This window comes from Anguilla rostrata, chromosome 12, assembly GCF_018555375.3.
Source record: "Anguilla rostrata isolate EN2019 chromosome 12, ASM1855537v3, whole genome shotgun sequence".
NCBI classification, from domain to species: domain Eukaryota; kingdom Metazoa; phylum Chordata; class Actinopteri; order Anguilliformes; family Anguillidae; genus Anguilla; species Anguilla rostrata.
Genome location: NC_057944.1, coordinates 26,220,183 through 26,248,145, shown reverse-complemented (window position 1 = coordinate 26,248,145; position 27,963 = coordinate 26,220,183). Strand labels below are relative to the sequence as shown.

The 27,963-nt window shown below is 48.5% G+C and overlaps 1 protein-coding gene across 1 annotated transcript; it reads left to right on the top strand.

Moving 5' to 3' along the window:
- The first annotated feature begins 59 nt into the window (after positions 1 to 59).
- On the top strand, positions 60 to 27,963 carry LOC135235514 (bridge-like lipid transfer protein family member 2). The gene is made up of 41 exons (XM_064301045.1): positions 60 to 641; positions 1,395 to 1,485; positions 1,974 to 2,100; positions 2,791 to 2,840; positions 3,485 to 3,626; positions 4,007 to 4,122; positions 4,403 to 4,463; positions 4,923 to 5,115; positions 5,336 to 5,456; positions 5,592 to 5,716; positions 6,145 to 6,212; positions 6,623 to 6,665; positions 6,876 to 6,966; positions 7,163 to 7,281; positions 8,074 to 8,267; positions 9,244 to 9,535; positions 9,662 to 9,873; positions 10,424 to 11,501; positions 11,849 to 12,040; positions 12,188 to 12,390; positions 12,471 to 12,589; positions 12,990 to 13,219; positions 13,574 to 13,764; positions 14,236 to 14,335; positions 14,537 to 14,736; positions 15,136 to 15,433; positions 15,967 to 16,124; positions 16,575 to 16,781; positions 17,427 to 17,526; positions 18,570 to 18,752; positions 19,153 to 19,274; positions 19,622 to 19,777; positions 20,025 to 20,146; positions 20,422 to 20,602; positions 21,247 to 21,333; positions 23,208 to 23,318; positions 23,446 to 23,581; positions 23,984 to 24,111; positions 24,662 to 24,763; positions 24,857 to 24,991; positions 25,902 to 27,963. Exons 1-41 carry the CDS (start codon positions 617 to 619, stop codon positions 26,082 to 26,084), a joined length of 6,792 nt encoding a protein of 2,263 aa, XP_064157115.1. The 5' UTR covers positions 60 to 616; the 3' UTR covers positions 26,085 to 27,963.

The following is a 27,963-nucleotide window of genomic DNA, read 5'->3' as shown; positions in this document are numbered from 1 at the left end:
TAACTATCCTGGCACCATTGGGTACAGAATGTTGTGTTCCTTCACTGTGGTCTAGGCTTGAACTCCGGGAAAGTTTTCAGTGGTCGTGTCTGTAGCTACACAACAGTCGGACATAGTTGATGCTACTTTCTTTAGCTAGCGGCTAGCCAACTACATGGCTAATTAGCCGTCTTGAATTCTTCACTGTTAATTGTGTTTGTGGGGGCAAATACCTTTAAGCACACGGATTAGGAGACCCCGCTGGACGGGAGCACCGAAAAGGGGATGTTTTTCCTCAAAAGGGCTTACTAAGAATGTGCCAGTGCAGTAACTTAGAATACCAGTTAGTAGGACTCACGTAAGGTAACTACGCGATGGGCTTGACTACATTGGCTAGCCTCAGACCTAGCTAAATTAACTTGCATATACACAAAATCTATCAAAATCACGCTGGCGGATGTACGCATTTTGGCTAGCAGCTAACTCGTTTCTGAAGCCTAGCTTGCATGTACGTTGGCTGACTTGAGACCAGCATTGTGCAGCTAATGTTAGCTAGCTAGCACAGAACACAGGCGTAACATTGGTTCTGTGCCTGAGTTAGCTTACCAGCTAGCGAGTTAGCAGCTGGCTTGACCGGATGAGTGGTTTGTTGGCAACCTTAGGTATGTCATCTGCTGATCAGCCTAGTATTGAATGTAGCCAGTAATGATTATATTTAAACGTTTGTATTTATGTATCACCTAGCTAATGTTAGCTAACTTAGCAAAAAACATTACCTTGTTAACTGAGGCAACCAAGCAACAAATCAATGCTATTGTCTGCATTTGGTTGTTTATCTAGCCACCGTTATTTTATCTTGTTCTACGATCCTAGGTATATCTCGATCGCTGAACTTAGATATAACGAAGTAGCATGCAATGTAATGTCAATTCAACAAGACTAGGTAGCTACTTAGCCTAACGTAGCTGTCTCACTAACAAGTTGCGAAAGCCACGTAACGTTGGTTAAAACGTTGCGGGAGCTGAGCTTGTCAACTAGCTTCTACTTGTTTGCCAAGTAGAAGCAATTAGTGATTGTTTGTAACGTTAACGTTACCTCTTTTTCAATGGGTGTTTCTGCAATAGTGGCAAAAAATAATTCGCAGTATCTTTGGTAACTAGCACATGTTAAGTGATATTTGATAGGAAGTGTAATGTATGAATTGTACACGGTGTACATTCGGTGGAACATTTTCTGAAAGGCTGCAATGTTTATTGAACAGTATTTGAATGGACAAATGTTTCTATATCACAGATAGCTTTGTCTGGGGATAACGTTCGTTATGTAGCGCTAATGAACATTTATGAACAATACGAAATGACAGCTAGCTAACGTAGCGTTGTGATATAGATATCTCGCTATCCATTGCGTTCGAGCTCAGGCACTGCACAGGACCAGAATGTCACCTCTTCTGATCGCCTTGCTGGCGCTTTTGCTCTTCGGTATTATATCGCTCATCCTGTTCAGGTAAGAATCCGGTCTCACTGCGCTGAACATGACATCTATAGTTTTCAACCTCGGTCCTGGGAACCCCCTTTTTTGATCCAACCACAACTACAATGCCAGACTTTTAGCTAGATGTTAATTTGTCTTAGTCAGGGGCATTTCATGTTTAGAGGGATTATTTTCCTTCATAAGCCACATTATGACGGAAATAGCTATGCATGCCATGAAGACTAAATGTCCCATGTTCTGAAGAAGATTAAGTCGCAGGAATGGCTGATTGACAGTGCTAACTATCAGAATGTATGCACAGGCCATTAAGACATGAGGGCTGTTCACACTTGGCACAAACTCTTTGCTGATAATGACGAAATGGCGCCTTCTTTATGCAATCATTTCCAGCCTATGCATGTACTCCCATGTCTTTTTCATTAAGTGTGATACCTCATCAACTGTTACACCAGGTACCTGCACACAATTCAACATGTACTTTTTTTCCTGCTTGTTGTAAGATGGTTTGTATGTAGTCTGGCTGTGCGGTTCTTCCACAACAACTTGAATGCTGAACTGAGGATCCGGTCAGTGGGTTTCTTCACAGTCAGAGGAATCAGTGTCCAGTTCCAGCCCCAGCATACCCTGGTGAGTGACAGTCAGCGATGCAGTACCTCACAGTTTAATCCGACTCTGATTCAGCAATATAAGGAATCATTTATTTATCATTTCTGACAAGTCTCAGTAGTTCTGGTCATGTGGCACACCTGGTTTGTGTCGTCTAGGGCTCAGCTTACACACCTTTTCGCTGTTAGTGTGAAATTTGGACCTCATTTGCCTTCTTGCTGACTAAGTGAACTGACGCCTTAAAAGCTAACTGAAGGCTCCTGTGGTGGAACTGTGCCACACGCACGCAACTGGTTGCCGGTCTGAGGCAAACCATTGGCGTGAGCACTTTATAAGCTTTATGAGTTTGAAGAAAGAGTGGGATCTCTAAATGCATTTCAGTTCCAAGACACACAGTAATGTGTGTGCAATCCAAGTACTCCTCTAATCAAATATTAGGCTATAATTATCCCAAGCTCAGCCCTTGTTTGCGTGTGTCCAATGCTGGGTAATAAATAATTCTAATGATAATATATTACTTATCCAAATCATTAATTTATTCTTTCTGTTTAGAAAGTAATTGAGCAGTTCATGTCTAGTAAACTCAACATCATGTCAGTTCAGTGCCATGAAAATGCATTGTTTGTGTGTCTTTTAAAAATATTTTAAACTACTCTTTTACTGCACTGGGAGTTTTAAATAACCCTTCATGTTGTTTTCTTGGTGGTGTAGGAGATTGATCGGATATGGATCTCAAGCAAGTTGTTCAATCAGGATTTGCCGTGAGTATGAAAACAGATCTTAGAACAGAACCCAGTTTTCCCGATGTACAGTATAGCACTTACGTATGTCCTTCAAGTGTCTGTTCTGTTTGTACAAAGTCTCTTGAGGTCCCTGTCAGCAGAAGTTTTAAGTTTGTAGGGCACCCATTTATGGTATTCATGAATAACTCAAACTGTTAAAATTGTCCCAAACTTTTTTTAAATCCCAATTTATTAGTTACATTGACATTTCATTGAAGATGGTTGCTGTGTTCCCCATGCATTTAAACAATTAATTTCACATATATTTGTTTTTCATTCTTTTAATACAGTGGAGAACCATTTTGTAGTATAATCTTTTCTTTCTGTCCACTTTAAAAGATGAGTGTTTCCCCCAACTGAGGTTAGCAAGATCATCCCAGTTAGTAGATGTGCACCTAAATTATTTTTCCAGTTAGCACACATCAAATTTCAGGAGCAAATGCTTCTAAAATGTGAGTGCTGTACAGATAGACAATTGATAGATAATTGCAGATGGATGTATATTTTGTAAGCTTAAGCAAGAGATGGACATTTTCTCTGCTTGAAGTTGTCAAAGAAGTTGGCTCATTTTATACCATGTGCAGATGTTGGTGTAGGCTTTGTCATTCGTGTCATTTTTTCAGTCGTTACCTTGCACTGTGCGTGGGAGAGACTCGGGTTCGAGTGGATCTGCAGGAGCCCCTGAGGCCCCAAGTGCCCCGGGATCATGGTGGAGACTTGAGGAAGCTGCCAGCCAGCCCAGCGGTGCTGTGTTTCCTGTCTCAGGTGCAGAGAGCAGAGGATAAAGGGTGTTTTATGTACTTACTAAAGTTTCTGATGAGCTGCTGGCTTTACAGTGGTTGGCATAGGGGCATGGGGGGGTGGGGGGGGGGGGTGATCTAAAGCAAGAAAACACAATTCATTTAACTGCCAACTAGCTTACCTTTTGAGGCGGGTACAATGAATAAGGTGTGCTCCAGGTAGGTGCAGTGTATAAGATGTGTTCCATGCAGATGCAGTGTATAAGGAGTGTTCTCCACAGGTGTAGTCTATAAAGTGTGTTCCATGTTGGTGCAGCATATAAGGTGTGTTCCAGGCAGGTGTAGTCTATAAGGTGTGCTCCAGGCTGGTACAATGTATGAGGTTTGCTTTTTCTTCCCTAACAGATGTCTGTTCACATCAACTCCATAAACGTGATGGTGCTGAACCTGGCACTGCCTGAGTCTCTATGGCACATGACTACCACAGGGATCACCCTGCTGCTCAACCATCACAGCAAGAAGTGATTACAGTCTTTATTTGCTCTCTCTGACGCTCAGAAGTGACTGCAGTCTGATTTTTAAAAATCCATTTCAAAACTGTGACCAATTGATGTTTTGTGGTGAGACTGAGCCTCTGCCTGAATGTGGAGATTGATGTTCGCGGGCATAAATTATGTGCAGAGGGTGTAGATTGATGTGTGAAGGCTGCAGATTGATGTGGGAAAGGTGTAGGTTGATTGAGGAGTGTATGATGTCACCGTGCTGTGCAGTACTCTGAGCTTTACTTCCTTATTGCTGCAGGGTAGCATGGGAGTTCTCTGTGGGACAGCTGAGCAGCAAAGTTCTGAAGAGCAGCCGACTGGTAAGTAGCAGACTGAGTGCCCTCATCCCCTCATCCTCTTGTGTCATTCAACACAACATGACTCACCTAGGAATCTTATCCAGTTTAATATGACTGGGCTCACCATGGAATGTGTGAAAAAATATAACGACCTTTCACTGTTGAACAGGGACTGCTGAAGTTTCAGGGGTGTGTGTAACAGCAGGATCAGTGTCTGTCAGTAGTGAAGCCTCAGGGGTGTGTGTAACAGCAGGGTCAGTGTCTGGGTACTGAAGTCTCAGGGGTGTGTGTAACAGCAGGGTCAGTGTCTGGGTACTGAAGTCTCAGGGGTGTGTGTAACAGCAGGGTCAGTGTCTGGGTACTGAAGTCTGTGGGGTGTGTGTAACAGCAGGACACGTGTCTGGGTACTGAAGTCTCAGGAATGTGTGTAACAGCAGGGTCAGTGTCTGGGCACTGAAGTCTGTGGGGTGTGTGTAACAGCAGGACACGTGTCTGGCGGAGGTGTCCCTGTCCCTGACTCTCTCGGGGGACGTGAGTGTTCCAGACCTGCGGCCTGGCCGCTTTGGGCTCTGCGTCCGCACTCTGCTGGCAGAGATGCACGAAGGCCTGTTCCTCAGCACACTGCCCCTGCCTGCCCGTCCTCCACAGGACCCGCACACTCACACAGGCACAGGTGAGCTCATGCACACACATGCGCGCGCACGCACACACACACACACATGTTCAGGTGAGCACATACACACACGCATGCGCACACATGCAGGCACAGATGAGCACACACGTGCACGCACACACACACACACACACACAGGCTCTAAGCACCACCTTGTAAAGGCTGCATATTTACAGTGTCAGCGGAGTTTCTGACTGTCGCTCTGCTAATCTTCACTCAGACAGCGGAGAGGCGTACCTGCAGACAGAGACCATAGAACGGCTCCATCAGCTCATTCCTCAGCAGATGAGCGTCGAGTTCGACAACACCAACGTCACCCTGTCCATGCACAGCCAAAAGCGGTAAGCGCAGGCCGTGGCCTCTCGTTCTCGCGCTCTGAAACGCTTCCTCGTTTCTCCTCCTGGAACTCTGGCCACAGGATTTTGCAGTGTATCTTTTAACAGCAGGCTGAGGGAACATGCTCTTCTGCCTTGCAGGCACTTGAACTGGACGCTCAAGTCTCTGAAGGTGGGGTACGGGCGTGAAGACGAGCAGCTTCCCCTGAAGAGCTTCACCCCCGAACTGCGCTTCCCTCACTGCAGCCTGGAGCTGCAGCTGGAGGGTGAGTGGGGGACCTGGGTGAACATGAGAGAGTGTCCTGCAGGTCCTGTAATGCTGTGTGCCTCTGCAGTATGTAATGTAATCAGGATCAACAAGATCGCTTTCTGAATCCAGTTCTTATCAAATCCTGGTTAATAATAATGGAGTCTCCCTATCAGAGGAGCTCTCTGGGAATAAACTGGAGATGATGTGAATCATGTGAATTTTATAGACTTCTTTAATGCTCAATGCATCTCACTAGTTTTGCGAATGTGACTGAAAATATGCTTTCAGGATTCAGTAAGCAAATTCCAAAACTCATGTTTCTTAATGAATTTCCGTTTCTTGGATATTTTGAATGGGTTCCCGCTCAGAACCGGTTCTGGATACCCAACCGTAGTTACCAGTGCTCCACACACAGGTGTGTTCAGGTGTGTATTCTCCCCACAGACGGATTGCTCCTGTCTCAGAGCCGACAGAGGATCCTCTGCCTCAACTCTCTCAGGACCGTCCTGCAGGTGAGGTATTCAAGCAGGGCCCCCAGCCCTGGCACTGGAGAGCCGCAGGGTCTGCTGGGGTCCTCAGCCCTGGTGCAGGAGAGCTGCAGGGTCTGCTGGGGTCCTCAGCCCTGGGGCACTGGGGCAGCCTGACAGGAGGTCTGCTGGGGCTCCCAGCCCTGGCGGAGAGCCCAGGGTCGCTGGGTCCTCATCCCTGGTGGTGGAGAGCTGCAGGGTCTGCTGGGGCCCCCAGCCCTGGCAATGGAGAGCCGCAGGGTCTGCTGGGGTCCTCATCCCTGGTGTTGGAGAGCTGCAGGGTCTGCTGGGGTCCTCATCCCTGGTGGTGGATAGCCGCAGGGTCTGCTGGGGCCCCAGCACTGTTTGTAGAGCTGCAAGGGTCTGCTGGGTCCTCATCCTGGTGTGTGCCTGAGGTCTCTAGTTTCATTGTATCAGAGTCATTTACCAATAACCGATGTTAGCAGTTTAACACCTCACCTGGTTTTCTGGGTCACTAATTACTTCTAAAAGAAAATCCAGCAGACCCTGTGGCTCTCCAGCACCAGTTGTGTCTTGATCGTCCTATTCAGTAGATACCTCAGTGATAATGATAGCCCGTGGTTGATCTTGCTTACTCTTGTTACTTCTTCTTCTTTTTCTAGTGTCAGGACATCCGGGTCGCTACAGTGAAATTGCATTATCCCTACGTACGGATTTCCTGGCTAGATCTGTTCCCATGGAAACAGTTATTTCACAGGAAGGCCACTCCAAGAAAGACGTATGATCATATTTACTCTAAATGAATATATGAACGATATGAATGAAGTGTTTAAAACTTAATGAGAAATGAATGCGACACTGAGCCTTTCATGTCATAGTGTATGTGTGTGCGGTGAGTATGGTTTGGTCCGTGTGGTGAGTGTGTGTGTGTTGTGTGTGTGTGTTTAATGCTCTCATGTTCTTCTGTCTTGTAGGCGTTTCCCTCAGCTGGAAGCTCCAGTAATTATCAGCTCTTCCGTGTCCAACGTCAACGTGTCTGTGCAGCTGGGAGACACGCCCCCCTTCGCCGTGGGCTTCATTTCAGCTAGCACAGGTACGAGCAGCTTTTACCGAGAGCACAGGTGCGAGCAGCTCTTACAGTGAGCACAGGTACGAGCAGCTCTTACAGAGAGCACAGGTGCGAGCAGCTCTTACAGAGAGCACAGGTACGAGCAGCTCTTACAGAACGCACAGGTACGAGCAGCTTTTACAGAGAGCACAGGTACGAGCAGCTCTTACAGAGAGCACAGGTGCGAGCAGCTCTTACAGAGAGCACAGGTACGAGCAGCTCTTACAGAACGCACAGGTACGAGCAGCTTTTACAGAGAGCACAGGTACGAGCAGCTCTTACAGAGAGCACAGGTATGAGCAGCTTTTACCGAGCGCACAGGTACGAGTTGCTCTTACCGAGCAGCTACAGAGAATGAATGTCTTGAAACCAGGTGCGTTCGTGTATGAGCATTATGGAGTTTTGTAGTCAGGGTTGTTCTGCAGTTTTGTACTGCAGGACGAAGTAAAGAGAAGGAAAGTCTAACAATAGATATGTGGCTTTGCAAATAAACCCTGCCTGTTAAGATTAGATTAGGTCAGTTACTTTCTATGGGACAATGAATGTTTGTATCATGAGTCACACACTCATATATGGTCTTGCAATGGAACTTTAAATGGAACTTTAAACATACTTTGAACAAGATACATTTTTTCAACACCAGAAACCAGAGTAATATTATCACTGTTGGATGTCAGAGTCAGAAGTTTTATACACTAATCCAGTCCCATGTGTGTGCGTGTGTGTGCCTGTGTGTGTGCGTGTGTGTGCCTGTGTGTGTGTGCGTGTGTCCCACAGAACTGCAGCACCTGATGGACTTCCCCGTGGAGGCGGGGAGTGTGGGGTGCCAGAGCCTGCACCAGCGCGCCTCTCTGTCTCTGGAGCACTGCTGGTGGCGTGTGGGACAGGGATCCCACATTCAGCAAGCGCCGCACCCCCCCGACAAGCACGTGTGGGGCGAGGCCCTGACCCTGAACTCCCTCACCCTGCAGGTACGCCGCCCTACAGCAGCAGCCAAGGTGTGGGCGGCTCTTAATCCCAGCTCAGCTGCTGATATTACCCTCCGCACAAAGCCAAGGCACGGCCCTTCAGATCAAAGCTGCGGGAACACAAGTTCACTTTAAAATATCAGTCAGATTATATGACTGTTTCCATAAAGTGTGTCGAGTGAGTCCTTTTCACTAGCTATGTACCCAGGAGTAGCTATTAGCAGACTTTATAAAGCTTGTTGGTTCACACTGAACACTATTTCTCCTGAAAGCCTTCCAGTCTTTATTAGTTTTCAGCGCCTGTTGCACTTGACTGATGGGAATTATAAATAAAGCAGAATATTTCTCCTCTGTCTGCTGCCTGTGATTTTCTCCTCTGTCTGCTGCTTGTGATTTTCTCCTCTGTCTGCTGCTTGTGATTTTCTCCTCTGTCTGCTGCTTGTGATTTTCTCCTCTGTCTGCTGCCTGTGATTTTCTCCTCTGTCTGCTGCTTGTGATTTTCTCCTCTGTCTGCTGCTTGTGATTTTCTCCTCTGTCTGCTGCTTGTGATTTTCTCTCTCTGCTGCTGTGTTCCTGCTTGCTTGTGATTTTCTCTGTCTGCTGCTTGTGATTTTCTCTCTGTCTGCTGCTTGTGATTTTCTCCTCTGTCTGCTGCTTGTGATTTTCTCCTCTGTCTGCTGCTTGTGATTTTCTCCTCTGTCTGCTGCTTGTGATTTTCTCCTCTGTCTGCTGCTTGTGATTTTCTCCTCTGTCTGCTGCTTGTGATTTTCTCCTCTGTCTGCTGCTTGTGATTTTCTCCTCTGTCTGCTGCTTGTGATTTTCTCCTCTGTCTGCTGCTTGTGATTTTCTCCTCTGTCTGCTGCGTGTGATTTTCTCCTCTGTCTGCTGCCTGTGATTTTCCCCTCTGTCTGCTGCTTGTGGATAGTTCTGTTGAGCCCAGACCAGCTGCATTAGCGCCAGGCTGTGTCCTCTCTCTCAGGGGAGCTGTAACCGGACCCAGCTGGATTCCTCTCTCTCCACTGAGAGCCTCCACGTAGAGTCCAAGCTGCAGGGCATGCAGGTGGAGATTTCGGAGACCTGCGCCCTCTGCCTGTCCCGGCTGGTGTCCCTCTTCACCCAGGACGGCAGGAACGCCGTGAGTGGTCCGGACGTCCTCCTGCCGCCCCCCTCGGCCAGCGAGGCGCTTTCCCCCTCCTCCTGCGGCCAGCACTCGGTCCTGTTCAAGCTGGAGCTCGGGCTGGAGGACGTCAACGTGTTCACGCTCTCCGACGGCAGGCTGAGCCTGTCAGCTGCTCGGCTGCTTTTCGCCTGTTCCTCTCGACCCGTTCTGACCCCCTCCCCGTTCCTCCGCCCCGTTCCTCCCCCTCCCCCCCCCCCCCCGCCCCCCCTCTGCGGCCCTGCAGGCGCGCTGTCCTTGCGGGTGGATGCCGTGGAGACGCTGGGTATGCCGGACAGCTCCAGCGTCTCGTTTCAGGGCGTCTCGCTGTCCGTGGTGAAGGCTCTGACGGACGCCATGGAGCCCTGCTGCCCCGCCGCGCAGTCCGCCAACCCCGTCCTCAGCCTGGCCTCTCTCGCCATCAGCTACCACGCCACCGCCTGGGGGCTGGAGGTACTGCCCCCCCCCTTACTGGTGTGCGCTCATATGAGCTCACGGCTTTGGGTTCAGATCCGGTATCCTGCTGGCTTAGGTCTCTGAATGCTTAACCATTGCTTACTGTGGCTGTTCATCATGCTGCTGTTTTATTCAGTTTCTTTATTCTGTTTTATTTCCTCATTTCCTCTCCATATTTTTATTGTGTCAAGAGTTTTGTGCACCATGTAAGAATAGTGCTCCACAAATATTACTGTTATAATCATTATTAGGCAACAGCTCGTGCACATTTTGGAACTGCCTATGGTCATTTCTTTGCTACAGTAATTCAGATTCGATCATGGCCAATAGCCCATCTCATTTATAAAAATGAAACTTAAAGTGAATTTCCACGGTGTGCACATTTCCACTTTTTTTGCAGCTGAGTCTTGACTGTGCACTTCCAGCGGTCTGCTTGCCTTAAGCATCCCATGGGAAAGCAGCATGCTCCCAGTGGGAGAGCATGGTTATAGGATCTTTCCCTAACAGAGCGGGTGTGAGGTGTCTCTCTCCCGGGCTCCCTGTGCAGGTCCGCTGTGAGGAGGAGGTGGGGGTGCAGTGGACCCCAGCGGACCACATGTTCCTGTACCAGCACATCACAGAGACCCGGGCCTGCTGGAGAACACTGGCCTGCGCCCTGGGGCTGGCCCAAGAGCAGGAGGCGGAGCCGGAGCCGGCCATCCCCACGGGGACCGCGGCGGCGGCGGCAGCCCAGGGCAGGGTGCTGAACCTGGGCGTGGAGCTGGGGGGCGTGGCGCTGAGGGCGTTCGTGTCGGAGCAGAACTACATCCTCCTGCGGGCGGAGGCGCTGACGCTGTCCCGCCACGGCGGGAGCACGCGGCTCCAGGCCCCGCACCTCGTCCTCAACTTCGACGGCAACGACATCTTCTCCTTCCGCGACGCCGAGGTGCAGGCGCTGCCCTGGGCCGACGAGACCACCGCCTTCCGCAGCCACTTCCCCTCCCTGGGCACGCCGCACAACCGCGCCTGGGTCTTCACCATCCCCTGCCTCTCCATCGAGTTCCCCTACCAGTACAACTTCTCCAACACCTTCGACCAGGCCATCAACGTGCAGAAGTGGCTCAAGAGCCTGCACGGGGGCGGCGCCGGCCCGGCGCCCGCAGCGCCGCCGCTGCCCCCGGACCTGCTCTTCCGCATCAGCCAGTTCTCCTGGGTGTTCCTGGACGACGTGTTCGAGATCAAGCTGCGCGACAACTACGAGCTGATGAAGGACGAGAGCAAGGAGAGCGCCAAGCGGCTGCAGCTGCTGGACCGGAAGGTGGCCGACCTGCGCAAGCAGCACGGCGAGCTGCTGCCCGCCCGCAAGATCGAGGAGCTCTACACGTCGCTGGAGCGCAAGCACATCGAGATCTACATCCAGCGGTCGCGCCGCCTCTACGCCAACACGCCCATGCGCAAGTCCCTGCTCACCTGGACCGCGTCGGACCTGGAGCTGGCCGTGCTGGCCGACGCGTCGCTGCACGGGCCCGAGCGCGTCCGGGAGCAGCTGCGCGACATCGACGGGGTCAGCCCCTTCCCCCGCGACGGCCTGCCGCTGGTCATCCAGTGGGGCCGGGCCGTCCGCTTCAAGCTCGGCGCCTTCCTGGGTGAGTCCGCTTCCGCCTGGCTCGTGATGTCACTGCAGGGGGGGTTTGTCGTGCCCCTTTTATTAGACATCCAGATCACAAGCAGTTACAATGGCAGGTGAATTACTTTTGTAACGCGGTAATAAACTGGGTAAGTTTACCCTATGATTTTTGGTCATTGAATACTTCTATTTGAACTTCAGCTTTTATCATCTGAAATAAAGGCTGAGCTGCACGGCTTTTGTGTAATTCGGTTACAGCCATAAAAATGCCAAACTGTAGAAATGAAAGGAAATAAAAGTTTCCCACAAACCCCGCCTGCATTTGGGCTCCAACCCTAACGCCTCCTCTCTTCTCTCTCGGGCCAGTGAGGATCCGGGACTACCCCCGGTATCTGTTTGAGATTCGGGACTGGGAGCTGTCGGGACGCCTGATCGGGACGGAGCAGGACGGGCAGTCCCGCGGCCGGCGGAAGCAGGTCGTCCACCTGGGACAGCCTTGGGGGGACGTCACGGTCCACAGGAACATGCCCCCGCTGAAATTCTACTACAACTTCCACTGTGAGTTACAATGTCCCCGCAGGCACTGGAGTGTTTGTTTATCCTAACACTCAGATTTGATTGACACTGTTCAAATTTGTTATGTGTGTGAGTAAGAATTTTAGTCATTCTATATGAGCAAACATATTTTTTTCCCTCCTTGCACAGCGAATATTTCCCTGTACACAATTGTGTGGGGACCATGCTGGGACCCTGCCTGGACTCTGATTGGTCAGGTGGTGGACTTGCTAACGAAACCCACGGCTGACCCCTCCCCCCCGCTGGCTTGGTGGGATAAGAGCCGGCTGCTCCTCCACGGCTGCTGGGTTATGGACATCGAGCAGGCCAACCTGCACCAGCTGGCCACCGAGGTATCTACCTGCCTTTATTCACACCTGCGCTGATCCAGGTACAGCCACTGGGATTTGACAGTTTGGGATTCTCCCTACAGGACCCTTATAACACCACGGAGAACATGCACTGGGAGTGGAACAAGCTCAACTTCGCCTGGAACCCGGGACAGTTTGTCTTCAAGGGAGACATGGACGTCAACGTCAGAACAGCCTCCAAGTACGTGCCGACTGCTCTCATTCAGAGAGGGCTCCCTCTCAGATCTGTTCAGCGCTTGCTTTGTATTTGTGGCACGCAGTATTTTACGGCAAAATGCGATGACTGAAATAATAACAATGAAATGTTAAATATGAATAGATTTTAATGATTTATCCGAGTTGAACTTCTGGATGCAGTTTTTTTAAACCACTGCACAGCATTGACTTCTGTGTACAGGTGTACAGGTATTTGTCTAGCTATGTCTATATACTGATGTATGTCTGGCTCAGTCTGTATACAGATGCAGTCTGAGTCTGTATGAATACTTAGTATGTGACTCAGTCTGTATGTTTGACTCTGTTTGCATACAGATTTACTTCTCTTTCAGTCTGTATATCAGGTTTTTGTCTGACTCTTTCAGGTATGACGATATCTGCTTTCTTCACCTCCCAAACCTGTGCATGACCCTTGACCTGCAGTGGTTGTGTCACGGCAACCCCCACGACCATCACGCGGTGACGCTGTGCTGTGCGGAGAACGTGGCGGACGTGACCTCCGGCCAGCCGCACGACTCGTACAGGGCCTTCCGCTCTGAGAACCTCAACCTGTCAATCACCATGGACCTCAACCAGCATCGGGAGCAGGAGAGAGGTGCGGTGTAAACACTCAACACATTTCCAAGACCAAAAATGGTATTTTGATACTTCCAGAGAGACCACATATTTCTTAGACAAAGATTGTGCAATGAACTATGGGGGTTTGAGGCAGGGAAGCACCAAAATGGCTATGCTCACTGTCTTTAACAATGAAGAACAATGAAGAAAGGTGGGAACATCACCATCTACGTCATCAGAAAAAAATAGTTTCAGTCTTAGCAGCTTTATCTTAGAAAACAGGATATTAATGTTTTGTGCTCTGTATGTTCTCATCTGCAGTTGGTAAAAGAACATTTTGTATATGTTGTGTGTGTGCGTGTGTGTGGATGCATGTGTGTCATCTCCTCAGAACCGTGCCAGCCCAAGATCCTGCTCTACAGCAGCACACTGCGCTGGATGCAGAACTTCTGGGCCACCTGGACCGGCGTGTCCCGGCCCATCTGCAGGGGCAAGCTCTTCCACAGCCTCCGGCCCATCCGCAAGAAGCTGGGCCAGCACTACAAGCAGATGTCCTACACAGCGGCCTTTCCACAGCTGCAGGTGAGCCTCGCCTGTCCTGCCCTGATCCACGCCACTCACCCCTACACCCACCACCTGCCACACCCACCCCTACACCCACCACCTGCCACACCCACCCCTACACCCTCCCACCTGACCACCCCCCGACCCCCCCCCCCACACACCAGTGAAGCTGCAGCCACTCCCAGCCCTACGCCATGCTCCCCAATGCTGATCTTGAAGAGCTGCAATATCTGCTTGATTTGTTTTCACTTTCAAATCAGCAGCTAGTTCAGACCCATGATACCAGTTAGGCGAGTTAGCTGTGTAATCAGCTGCTTTAATTGATCAATTAAGTGCTGAGTAACAGTGAAAAACAGCGGACCCTGCAGCCAGGAACAGGTTTGGTCTCCTGTGTCCTCCACCCGATATCCTGTTGCTATGAACAGCTGTGATTTCAGTCTCAAATGCTGATGTCATATCCTGTTTGATATCTCTGCTCCTCCAACACAGGTGCACTACTGGGCCTCTTTTGCCCAGCAGAGAGGAATCCAGGTGGAGTGCAGCAAAGGGCATGTCTTCACCAGGGGAGCACAGAGACTCATTCCACAGGGTGAGAGAGACCTGCCAAATGCCAACTGCCAAGTCCAATCAGAGTATTCAGTGGCACCTTCTCTCTGTCACTGTTCAATTAGAGTGTTTACTGTCACCCTCTCTGTCAATGTCCAATCAGAGCACTCGTTGTGTCACTCTCTCTTTGTCCCTCAGTCAGAGTGCTCAGTGTCTCACCTTCTCTGTTTCCCTGTCCAATCAGCCGGCACGGTGATGAGGAGGCTGATCTCGGAGTGGAACGTGACGCAGATGGTGAGCGAGCTGTCGCTGGTCACAGTGCACCTCATGGCCTCCACCTGGGACGAGACGGCCGACCACCAGATCAACGCCCAGGTGAAGAAGACGCACCTGCTCAGCCTGTCCTCTCTGAGCTACCAGCGGCAGAGCAACCGCATGGAGGAGGTAGGGTACGCCGTGAGAGAGCACGCGAACCAATCCGGGGCGAGCATGGGGCCTTCCAGTGTTTATGCAGATTGCATCTTGCAAAAACTTGTGCATTTTTTAGGGAAAAAATGATGAGAGAGGAGAAAAAGTAAATATAAAGTCAAATTCATATTATATTCATATAATTCATGTTCATATTAAATTCATATAGTGGCTATAACAGCCTGCTCTCTACTCCTTCTGTAAGGTTTACACCTCTGAATCACTGGCAAAGCAACCCACTCTTCCCCCACTTTGACTGCATAACTGAGTCAGTCACATGGCCACACAGATGGCGGTTCGCTGGCGGGGTTGGTATTGCGCGGGTTGGCGATCTGCAGACGGGTCAGTGGTGTTGAGGCGGTGCTGTGTTGACAGGAGGTGAATCTGAAGGAGGAGGGGAACGCCTTCTACACCCACAAGCTGTGCCTGGTGGACCTGCGGGCCTCGTGGACCACCACCAACCGCAACATCGCCTTCGGCCTGTACGACGGCTACAAGAAGGCGGCCGTGCTCAAGAGGAACCTGTCCACCGAGGCGCTGAAGGGCCTGAGGATCGACACGCAGATCCAGGCCAAGAAGCTGAAGCGCTCCCTCTCCAGCTACTCCCCCACCACGGCGCCCTCCACCCCCGTCACCCCCAGCACCAGCCGCCCGGAGAGGAACCACACCGAAGGTGGAGACGCCATCCCTCTGCGCACACATATATGCTAATGCGCATGAACACACAAGCTCACGCACACACACTCACACGCACACACTCAATACACACACGTGCACATACACACAGGCATACACACACATATATAGGTGTATTCCTTTTCTCCTGCTTGGCTGTCTCTCAGTAATCAGGAAGTGTAAGGCAGAGACTTTTCAAAATTACAGCTTCTGTCTTGTATATGATCCTGATAATTTGAAGGTTGTGCAGATAACAGTTAATCAAATGCAAACATGCATGCATGCTTTTTCCACAGATTTAGGTGGACCTGATTCCATGTTAAACCAGAACACTCTCCCCCAAGTCCCTCAAACCTTGTCTAAACACAGTGCCCTATGTTAGGTATCAGGATGTACAGTAAAGCTCTCTCTCTCGAACTCCCTCCCCCTTTCTCTTTCTCCCCCCTCCTCCTCTTTATCCCTCCATCTTTATGCCCCCCTCACCCACCCCCCCGCCCTCGGCTCTCTCCCTCTCCCCCTCTCTCTCTGCAGGCCCGTCCATGCTTCAGAAGCTGATAGAGGAGACGGATAAGTTTGTGGTGTTCTCTGAGGAGGACTCTGGAGTGAGTGACCAGCTGTGTGGCATCGCAGCGTGCCAGACCGATGACATTTACAACCGCAACTGGTTCATCGAGCTCGTCAACTGCCAGGTGTGTGTCCTGTTCCAGCTGCTGTTCTCCTACCCAGTGTGTCCAACAGTGTGTGTGTGTGTGTGTGTGTGTGTGAGAGAGAGAGAGAGAAAGCATGTGAGTGTGTGTGTGTGTGTGAGAGAGAGAGAGAAAGCATGTGAGTGTGTGTGTATGTGTGTGTGTGTCTGCGTGTGTGCATGTGTGTGTGTGTATGAGCATTTGTGTGTGAGTGTGTGTGCGCGCGCGTGTATGTGCGTGTTTGTGTGTTTCGGACTTAGTGTGTGTTTTTGCACATGTGCGTGTGTATATGTGCGTGTCAGTATGTGTCAGTAAGCAGGCTGACCCGTGTGCTCCCTGTGCTCGCGTGTGTGTGTCAGTATGTGTCAGTAAGCACGCTGACCCGTGTGCTCCCTGTGCTCGCGTGTGCGTGTCAGTATGTGTCAGTAAGCACGCTGACCCGTCTGCTCCCAGATGATGCTTCGGGGCACAGAGACGGCCGGCTGCGTGCTGGTGTCTGCAGCCAAGGCCCAGTTACTGCAGTGTGAGCACCACCCAGCCTGGTACAGCGACACCCTCAAGCAGAAGACCACCTGGACCTGCCTGCTGGACGGCATGCAGTACTTCGCCACCATGGAGCCCAACCCCTCTGAGCAGGAAGACTGGCAGCTGTGGCTGGAGGTGGGCTTTAGTGCTCAGTTATTAGAATAATCATAATCATAATTAATATAGCTGTGTATAGTGACAAAGGGGGCCAAGCAAGGGAAAATAAGTTAAATATGCCCTCAATAAAGACCTTTCATAGATATGTTTATAGCTGTTATTAACTGTAAATAGTGTGTTTATGCCAGAGTTAGAAAAGGTACAGATTGGGCTCAAACCCTGGTCTTTGGCATTTGGTACTCAGTGGTGGTCAGTCACTGAATGGCCTACACCACAGGGTGTGGAGGAACAGCTGAGTAGTGATGAAGTAATTAATTACTGTGTTTGAATATGTTGTGTGTTTGAATGTGTTACGCTTTACATGCTTAACCATATTCCAGTAATTTACTACTACTAAGCCTAATCTGCATATTACTAGAAAATACTGTAAATTCATTAGATTATTGTGCCATTTTTCAATTCACAAAAATTCACAACCTCCGGCACTGGAGGCAAATGTGTTTCTTGGAGAAGAACCTGTGTACCAACATTTGAGACCCTGTGTGAAAAGGATCAGGAGTACTAGTGCTGCTGGTTTGAGGGCTGCTGGTGTGTGAGAGGTCTGGCTGTTGGGGTAATGGGGCTGTCTTTACTCCAATGTGTTGGTCTTGTTCGTGCCCTCAGGTGAAGAACATTGAGGAGCACCGGGAGCGTCACCTGGACTCGGTGCTGGAGCTGATGGAGAGCGGACAGGCTGTGGGCGGCATGGTCAGCACCACCACAGGTACGCACTACCACACCCACTGCCACACTCGCACTACCACACCCACTGCCACACCGCACTGACACATCCACTACCACACTCGCACTGACACATCCACTACCACACTCATACTGACACATCCACTACCACACTCACACTGACACATCCACTACCACACTCTCACTGACACATCCACTACCACACTCGCACTGACACATCCACTGCCACACTCGCACTGACACATCCACTACCACACTCATACTGACACATCCACTACCACACTCATACTGACACATCCACTACCACACTCATACTGACACATCCACTACCACACTCTCACTGACACATCCACTACCACACTCTCACTGACACATCCACTACCACACTCATACTGACACATCCACTACCACACTCATACTGACACATCCACTACCACACTCATACTGACACATCCACTACCACACTCATACTGACACATCCACTACCACACTCGCACAGACACATCCACTACCACACTCGCACTGACACATCCACTACCACACTCATACTGACACATCCACTACCACACTCATACTGACACATCCACTACCACATTCACACTAACACATCCACTGCCACGACCCCACCTACCGCCCCAGACACCATAAGTACCATAAATAAGCACTGTAAATGGGATCTCTCACACTCTTTCTTAAACACGGCCATATGTAACGACTCTTAGCAGTATCTCTTACATACTTTTCTAACACCATCAGTAAGGGCCATAAACAATATTTCCTACACACTTTTCTAACACAGCCATAGGTAAGGAACCTAAACAGTATCTCTTACACACAGCCATGAGTAAGGACCATAAACAGTATCTCTTAAACACAGCCACCAGTAAGGACCATAAACAGTATATCTTATATACTTTTCTAACACATTTATCAGTAAGGAACCTAAACAGCATCTCTTACACACTTTCTTAAACACCGCCATGAGTGAGGACCATAAACAGTATCTTTAGCGTGAGGTTGGTGGGACGTCGAGCTGAACGCCGTGTGGTTCCCTCCTCACCCCAGACTGGAACCAGCCGTCGCAGGTGCAGGAGACGCAGCAGGTGCAGAGAATCATCTCCCGCTGCAGCTGTCGCATGTACTACATCGGCTACAGCCACGACATCGACCCGGAGCTGGCCACCCAGATCAAACCCCCCGACCTGCGCAACAGCCACGAGAAGGAGGACCTGCTGAAGAAACAGGCCGGTCAGCTTCCCACCACCCTCCACCCCCGCTGCTTCCGTTTGCTCCGCTGGAACAGCAGAACATCTAATATAAGCTGTCATGCTAAATTTCAGTTCCATTTGGGGCATTAAAATAAATTATTTTATTGTATTCTGTTTCTTCAGTTTGCATTTGCTTTTGAGTTTATGTCCTTTAAAAACTTTCCTCCACATATTATTTACAGTTAAGTAGTTCCAAATGTGCCAAAAACATTTTCACTGAACAAGCATGTGATTAAAGGTATATGTAAACTGTATAAAGCAGCACATGTACCAGAGATTTAAGCCGCAGTTGGCAGCCTAAGTGATTGTTTGTGTACACTTGTACTGAAACGTATTTGTGTTTGACCTCACCTCTCTTTCCTATCTCATTCTCTTTGTAGGTGCTGTGGATACTTTCACCCTCATTCACCACGACCTGGAGATCTCCACCAACCCCGTGCAGTACGCCATGATCCTGGATATCGTCAACAACCTACTGCTGCACGTGGAGCCCAAGCGCAAGGTCAGAGCCCTGCTCACTCAGATCCTCACCTGCTGTTCGCTCACATCCGCACTGCTGCTCACTCAGATCCTCGCCTGCCGTTCGCTCACATCCACACTGCTGCTCAATCGCATCATATCACTGGATGTGAATAATGCACCCCCTTAGGTCCAGGCACACTTCCCTCTGAGAACAGGAAGTGTTTTCTTCCCACATCAATTCACCTGGATGTACAGTAGAAGCAGATGGGGCCTGGTGTGATCATGTGCACTAGACTGTAGACAGAATAAGCCTTGATTGGCTGAAGCTGAACCTTGATTAGTTGAAGCTGGCTTGGCTTTGCTCTCATGCCGGGTCCTGTTCCTCAGGAGCACAGTGAGAAGAAGCAGCGCGTGCGCTTTCAGCTGGAGATCTCCAGCAACCCGGAGGAGCAGCGCGGCAGTATCCTGCACCTGCAGGAGGCCGTCAGGCAGCACGTGGCCCAGATCCGCCGCCTGGAGAAACAGATCTACTCCAACATGAGAGTGAGGCTCCCAGACCCCTCCCACAGCATCCCATAACCATTCCCACAGCCTCCCATAACCCCTCCCATATCCTCCAATTACGCTGCCCTCATCCTCCAGTAACCCCTACCACAGCCTCCCATAACCCCTCCCAGCAGCTTCCCAGACCCCTTCCACTGCCTCCCAAATTCATCTTGCAGCCTAAATCCCTTCCCACAGCCTCTCCCCTGGCCTGCATTCATTCTTAATGTCTCTCTCATGTTCCCAGTCCCAGTCTGAGGACGTGAGAGGGGACGAGCTGATGGACATTAACCTGAAGCTGCAGAACCAGCTCAACCAGGAGAAGACCGACATGCAGATGAAGAGCGAAGAGCTCAACATTCTAATCAGGTGCTGATACCATCACTCCTCCTCACACCTGATCACACCTGCTCCATGTTCTGTGCTTCCTGTTCTATGTTTGATAAATATGAGGAATGCCTGCCTACACACCATGTATTGTACATAGCTTTCCCCGCACCAAATCTCATTTGGATCCAAGCTGAATTTTCATCAGGGTGGCTACACAAGGCTAACGAAAATAACTTGGACGCTTCCACACTCTCCCTGTCTGTGCAACACTCCCCTCCTTTTTCACACTCACGCTCTCCGCCCTGTCTGCTCAGGTGTTTTAAGGACTTCCAGCTGCAGCGGGCCAATAAGCTGGAGCTGCGGAAGCCTCCGGAAGACGTGAGCGTGGTGCGGCGCACAGAGATTTACTTCGCCCAAGCGCGCTGGTGCCTGACGGAGGAGGACGGCCAGCTGGGTATCGCAGAGCTGGAGCTACAGAGATTCATGTACAGCAAGGTGAGCGTCTGTGTTCCTCTCTCCTGGTTTATCACTCCTCTCTCCTAGTTTATCACTCCTCTCTCCTAGTTTATCACTCATCTCTCCTAGTTTATCACTCCTCTCTCCTAGTTTATCACTCCTCTCTCCTAGTTTATCACTCCTCTAGTGTATCACTCCCTTCCTGTTATCACTCCTTCTCCTAGTTTCACTCCTCTCTCCTAGTTTATCATCATCTGTCCTAGTTATCACTCTCTCTCCTAGTTTATCACTCCTCTCTCTAGTTTATCATCCTTCTCCTAGTTTCACTCATCTCTAGTTTACACTCTCTCTCTAGTTTATCACTCATCTCTCCAGTTACACTCTCTCTCTAGTTTATCCTCATCTTCTAGTTTATCTCATCTCTCCTGTTATCACTCCTCTTCAGTTACTCCTCTCTCCTAGTTTGATCACTCTCTCCCTGTTCACCCTTCCTCAGTTATCACCCCCTCCTAGTTACACTCCTTCTGTACAGTCATCACTTGGAGATGTTTTAAAATTTTACCGGTAATTTTTTTTTTTTTTTGAGATTTGACTTGGGGATTGTACTTGTTTACTCTCTCTCTCTCTCTCTCTCCCCCTCCCCCTCCCTCACTCCCTCCTCTATCTTTCCCTCCTTCCTACAGCTAAACAAGTCTGATGACACTGCAGAGCATCTCTTAGAGCTTGGCTGGTTCACCATGAATAACCTGCTTCCCAATGCAGCTTATAAGGTATGCAGTCTACACTCCCTAGAGTCTATAATCTACACAATCTACATTCACTACAGTCTATAAGGTACCCAGTGTGCACTCACTACAGTCTATAAGGTACACAGTGTGCACTCACTACAGTCTATAAGGTACAGTGTGCACTCACTGCAGTCTATAAGGTACACAGTGTACACTCACTGCAGTGCAATAAATGAACATGCACATTATCATTCTCAGTGCCATGAGAGACATAAAAAAGAGAACATTTGTTCAGCATTGCACACCAAAGAAGTGGCTGAGCTTGTCTCATTTGATCACTGTTTTAGGGTCATTTGCTGTAGCAATGTAATGGCATAACTCCATGTTACTTTAAGTTAGTCACTAATTGCTTGTTTGCTGACAACAACTTATTAGAGTTTACACAGTGTTCTCTATCCCCAAAATCTGTATGCATAAAGAAAGTTACCTATGTGTCAATGGTAAAGCTGTACTGCCACTACCAGTAGAGTAAGGTGGTTAATTGCAGCTTTGAAATAAGGAAGTGCTTTGTGAATTCTATGTTATATTTCAGGCCTTGTTGCTATTGTTCAGGTGTTTGTGTAGTGCAGTCCTTTAGTATATCTGGCCCTTTGGTTTGCTGGACCCCCTTTCAGTGCCTTATCTAATCCTGTTCATAGCAGGTAGTCTTCTATATCAGAAGTAAATCAAACTAATATTAGCCTGTTTTTTAAATAAAATAATATAAAGTGAAATAAAGTGAACATTGCAAGCCAGCCATATTTTCCAGGTAACTGGCTCGTAGTTTGAATGAAAGTGCGAAGGTAGATGCTGATGTAATGACTTGCAGAAATGTCAGATTCCCTCTTGTGGAAGAGAGAGGAATTGCAATGAGCGTGAGGAAGCCTGTCTTCCAGGTGCTTTCACTGCTTCCACCTGCTTTCCTCCCCTATCGCTGTTTAGCAGCAGCATGTGATCCAGAGGGGTGAGGATTAGCCATGTATCTCATATGCATTACCTGTAATTATGCAGCGGTGTGGTTCAGTCACTGAGTAACCACATCCTGTCCTTTTTTAGGACACACAAATCACTTCTGTCCCTCATATGATTTATTATAGTACTGTCACTGGGTATCGTGGACTGTGTACAATAGAGTATCACCAGGCCAGTGGCTGATATTTCAGATCTCTTCAGCGAGCGTTGTGTGTCATCAGTATCAGAGGGGATCGCAGGTCTCACCACTGTATAGGGTAGTGCAGACTGCTGCAGTGTGCTTGGCTGAGGGAATAACTCTGTGCTTGGTTTTCTTTGTGCAGCATGTGAGGGTATGTATGGTATTGTACGGTATTGGTAACTGATGGTTGAAGTTCATGTGGCACCATGTTTGTGCAGTGAAGCTCATGGATGTGCATCTCCTCCCTGTAGTCACTCTGGGACACCTGCCACCCCAGCGTCCATCTCTGTCACTCTCATGTGTGTTTTCAGGAGCTCCGCCCCCCACTGTTAAAACTCGACCCGCTGCGCAGTGTCATTGCATATTGCCACATCATTCACTGTCTGTGTGCCGTTTCTGTTTCAAATGGATTCACTCAGCTCATTGCCAGTGCGAGAGCTGGGCGTGGTTCACCAGAGAACATCAGTTTTCCTCACTAGCATGTCTCACATCACCTGAATGACACATGCTGTGTAAGCACCCACTCCGTGTGTGTGTGTGTGTGTGTGTCTGTGTGCACAAAGCAGTGTGTGTGTTTGTGTGTGTGTGTGTGTGTGTGTGTATGTGCGTGTGCTTGGCTATGTGTGTGAGTTTATGCCCGTGTGTTTGTGTATGTGTGTGTTAGTGTGTGTGTGTGTGTGTTAGTGCACGTACACACCCAGCTGACGGTGCTGCTCTCCTCCAGGTGGTGCTGCGGCCCCAGAGCCCCTGCCAGTCGGTGCGCCAGCTCGCCCTGCGCATCTTCAGCAAGGTCCGCCCCCCCGTCGGGGGCATTTCTGTCAAGGAGCATTTCGAGGTGAGGATCGTGCGAACGTGATGGTTAGGAACTGTAAGGCTGGTAGGAAATCGCATTGATTAACGGAGCAGAGACGTGTGCTTGTGGGTGTAAAAACGAACGGCGTCTCACCATCTCGCGTCTGCAGGTGAACGTGGTTCCGATCACCATTCAGCTCATGTACCAGTTCTTCAAGAGGATGATGGGATTTTTCTTCCCGGGGAGAAATGTAGAGGAAGAGGAAGTGGGTGATGAAGAGGACAAATTCAGACTGGTTACTACAGGTAGAACGGTGTCTGCTTATTGTGTGACTGTTTCATGTTTGTGTGCTTATTGTCTAAATGTGTGTAGGACATGGTCCTTGTTTGTGTGCTGATTGTGTTAGTGTGTTGGACATGGTCCTTGTTTGTGTGCTTATTGTCTAAATGTGTGTAGGACATGGTCCTTGTTTGTGTGCTGATTGTGTTAGTGTGTTGGACATGGTCCTTGTTTGTGTGCTGATTGTGTTAGTGTGTTGGACATGGTCCTTGTTTGTGTGCTGATTGTGTTAGTGTGTTGGACATGGTCCTTGTTTGTGTGCTTATTGTGTTAGTGTGTGTACGACACAGTTCAGTGGTCATACCTTTCAGGTTCTACTGTGCATGTGTGTATTGATGCAGCCTCTCACTTCCCTCTCTGATATGCAGGCATACAAGTGGTCAAACCACGCCAGCTTTCTGAGGACTCTATGGGGGCCCTGGGTCCTAGTAAGGGGGTCACACAGGGGTTAAACCGAACAGCAGGGGTCAGGAGATCCTTCCGGAAGCCCCCTGAGGTGTGTGCTTCCTCCCATTTTAAAAAACAATCCAATAATAGCAGCCTTCCACAGGGGTTCTCTTCATCTACACCAAAAATACACCACAGCAGCCCTCCACAGGAAGTTCTACACACAACATACCTGCCAAATATGAGATGAATGAGCGCATGGTTTAAGAAAACAGTGATTCAGAATGGCCGCGTAGTATGCTCTGTTGCTCTGCATGTATTTTTTTTAGAGATTAAAAAAAATTGAACCGGAACACGTGTCTGCCCCCCTCCCCCACCCCTAAAATTCACCATCTTTCCAGAACAAAGATAGATCTGCATATAACTAGTCTAGTTAGACAAAAAGGCTAAATGCTAAATGCACAATACACCAAGCATCAGGTTAATGTTCAAGTCAGTGCACAAAGATCAGTTATTCTAAACTGTAGAGTAAATACACATGAAGACCATTTATTCTAAACTGTAGGATCTGGAGGTCCTGGTCCATGTAACAGTGAAACACTATTGTTTACATGGTTACATTGCAGAACTGATAACTTAACAAGGTTTTTCTTCTCCAGCATCCTGTGGATGATATTGATAAGATGAAGGAGAGAGCTGCCATGAACAACTCCTTTATCTACATCAAAATTCCTCAGGTTCCCCTCTGTGTCAGTTACAAGGTGGGTGTCTGCGGCCACTTATTACAGCAAAGCCTTCAGTCATGCGTGTAGCTAACGTGTGTGTGTGTGTGTATCTAATGTGTGTGTGTGTAGGGCGAGAAAAGCAGTGTGGACTGGAAGGATCTGAACCTGGTGCTTCCCTGTCTGGAGTATCACAATAACACCTGGACCTGGCTGGATTTCGCCATGGCGGTGAAGAGGGACAGCCGCAAAGCGCTGGTGGCCCAGGTAACGCACTCTGTGCCTATTTATAGCTCCCATATTTATTACCACAGGGTTTCTCCTGCAGTTTAACGACAGACAGGAATTACACCACAGCCTCAAACCGCCATGTCTCTCTATGAGATACTGATGAAATGCGTTATGGGAATTCTGTTACAATGTTCAAATTAAAGACCAGGTTTTTTTGAGCACAACATAATTTTCAAAAAATGCATTTCATTATACATCTTTCAAAAACAAATCAAGCTATATTTGGTTAGATTACAACTAGGGGTTTGAACCTTAAAATAAGATTTTGCTTCTTGAGGCGACAGTTTGATATTTGACAATATCACAAATTTTGCAAGGATACAATCCAATATAGTAAGAAATATATAGTATATTGACCCAGCTAAAACAAGCCTGTTACAACATACACATCCACCCAAAATGAGGTTGAAAATGCAACAACGTATTGACAATAATGTTTGACAGAAGGAAAAACAGCACTAGCATGAGTGATGATGAGGTTGAGTCAGAAATGTAAATAATGATGTTGGCAGTGTTGCTAGAGAGCGAAAGCCATAAGATGGGCATTTAAATATTTTGCCACGTCTTATAACAATACACATTGGTTTTGCATGTTGTATCCATATGATCGGATTGTTGCCCTTTGAACCGATATATATATATCGATCCGGATCATGCAAGTTCCCTTTCCTTTTCTGGATGGGTGTGTCATTCCACCCCTAATTACAACCATAATGAGTAAAATACTAATTGTGGTGAATTTTCCTTTTAATTAAATTTCATATTGCGAAAAGTAAAATAAGCTAGCTACCTAGACGATACCTTTTAAAAAGTGGCAAAACTGAACCGCTAGGTGCCTAACGTTCTCTCTCTCTCCCCGCCTCTCCGCGCGACTCTCCCGGTCCAGATGATTAAGGAGAAGCTGCGTCTGAAGCCGGCGTCGGGCTCGGAGTCGCGGGGCAAGACCTCGGAGGGGAAGGATGGCGGCCTGGCGCAGCAGGAGGAGGACGAGAAAGCGCGGCTGCTGATCGGCCTGAGCACGGCCGACCGCAGCTCCGGCAAGAAGAGCATCTTCAGCCGCCGCAAGTGATGCTCCGCCCACCGCGGCTCCGCCCATCCTGTATCAGGGAACTGTGGAGAACGCAGACCCGCAAGGACAGGCTTACACCCCCCAGGGTGGGGTTGGGTTTTATATGCAGTTAAAAGGTCACTGTCCACTGGAATATCCCCATTTAAGGGACAGCCTGGTGGGCATGCCCACCCCCCCCCAATCCTGACCTGCCTTGCCTTGCCTTTAATACCTATTTCAAACTGCACAGGCTGCTGTTTGTGTAGCCGTCTGCAAACACAGCCACACCCGTCAGGAGCAGCAGGGGTTTCGCACGGGAGTCTCTTACTGAGGGGGTCTGGGGCAGTTCTACTCTACACATTTTATTTTTAAAACAAAGCATTGCTTTGAGTTTGGGTCAACTGTGGCACAGAGCACGTCAGCCTTGGAGAAAATTGCTGTGGTCACTTTTCATTAAAAAAAATAAATAAATAAAATTTACATTTCCGTTAGGTGTTTTAAATTCCATTATCGTCAATCGTAATAATTATATAAATAAAGAATCTTTTTGTTTTCTTTTACCTATGAGGTAATCACTGTGGTGTTTATGAGGTAATGTGGTCACATATAATTAAATTTTGTCCTGCTTCGTTTCAATATCGCCAATGTGGCTATGATTTTCTCCTGCGGGCTCAGGAATGAAATGTAATGTGTTTGAATCTAGAAGATTCCTTAACACTTGTCTCCATGGACCTCCAGGGATGCACTTGCGTAGTAAATTGTGGATTTGTATTCCTGTCGTGCCTTCCGTTTTGAAGGCTGCAAATGCATAAGACTAATACTGTTAGTTGATTCCATGATCCTGTACACTAATCCTTTCTACCAGTTCCCATCTGAGCAGAGATAGGTGCAGCTGTTCATCTTTGAACTAAAGTCCAGAAATCCTCACACTGATGCAGAGGAACTCCTAGGCGCTAACGCTGTGCAACTCGTCATGGTGACGCTGCAAAGCTACTCACACTAACCCAGTAGAATGCCTCACGCTAACGCTGCAAAACTCTTCACGCTAACATTGTGGAACTCCTCATGCTAACACTGAGGGGCTCCTCATGCTGACACTGAGGGGCTCCTCATGCTAACATTGCGGAACCACTCATGCTAATGCTGTGGAACTGCTCGTGCTAACACTGTGGAACCTGTCATGTTAACACTGTAAAACTACTCACGCTAACGCTGCAAAACTCATGCTAACATCGTGGGCTCCTCACATTAACATTGTGGAACTCCTTGCGCTAACGCTGTGGAATTCCACACTAACCCTGTGGCACTCCTCACTCTAACATCGTTGAACTCCTCGTGCGAACGCTGAGGAACTCCACCAAGCAAAGCATTGATCACGTATGTTTTCCTTTGCCTTCATAGTTGAAATGACCTTTGTCTTGCCACTACCCGTTTGTAATATTTAATAGAACAAAAAAAGCAAAATGCTTGTGGAGCCTTTAATTTAAATTTCATTTAAATTTTGGGGTTGTATTATAGCACTTGTGTTCAGAAAGCATTGGTGGTCATGGTGGGATTATAAAAAAGCATGAAGTCTAAATGATGTTTTGTAATTTTAACACTATGGCACTTTTTACGCAAAGTATTTTCTGATGTCTTTTAACCATGGCTATTTCTTTTCTAATTCTGTACATCGTGAGGTGCTGTTGATTGATTTATTTTACACCTTTGAGGATTGGTTTTCATTCTGAATATTTCTAATAAATGAAATTGACATTTTGATTTATTTTTCCTTGATTGTGACCCCTGGGTTGTAATTATATTAGCATTTTTTCCCCTTTCTAAATAATAAAGGAAGTAAATTTATTTCACAGTGCATGTAATCACAAGGATATTTGTCAATAAACTTGCTGTACTAAAA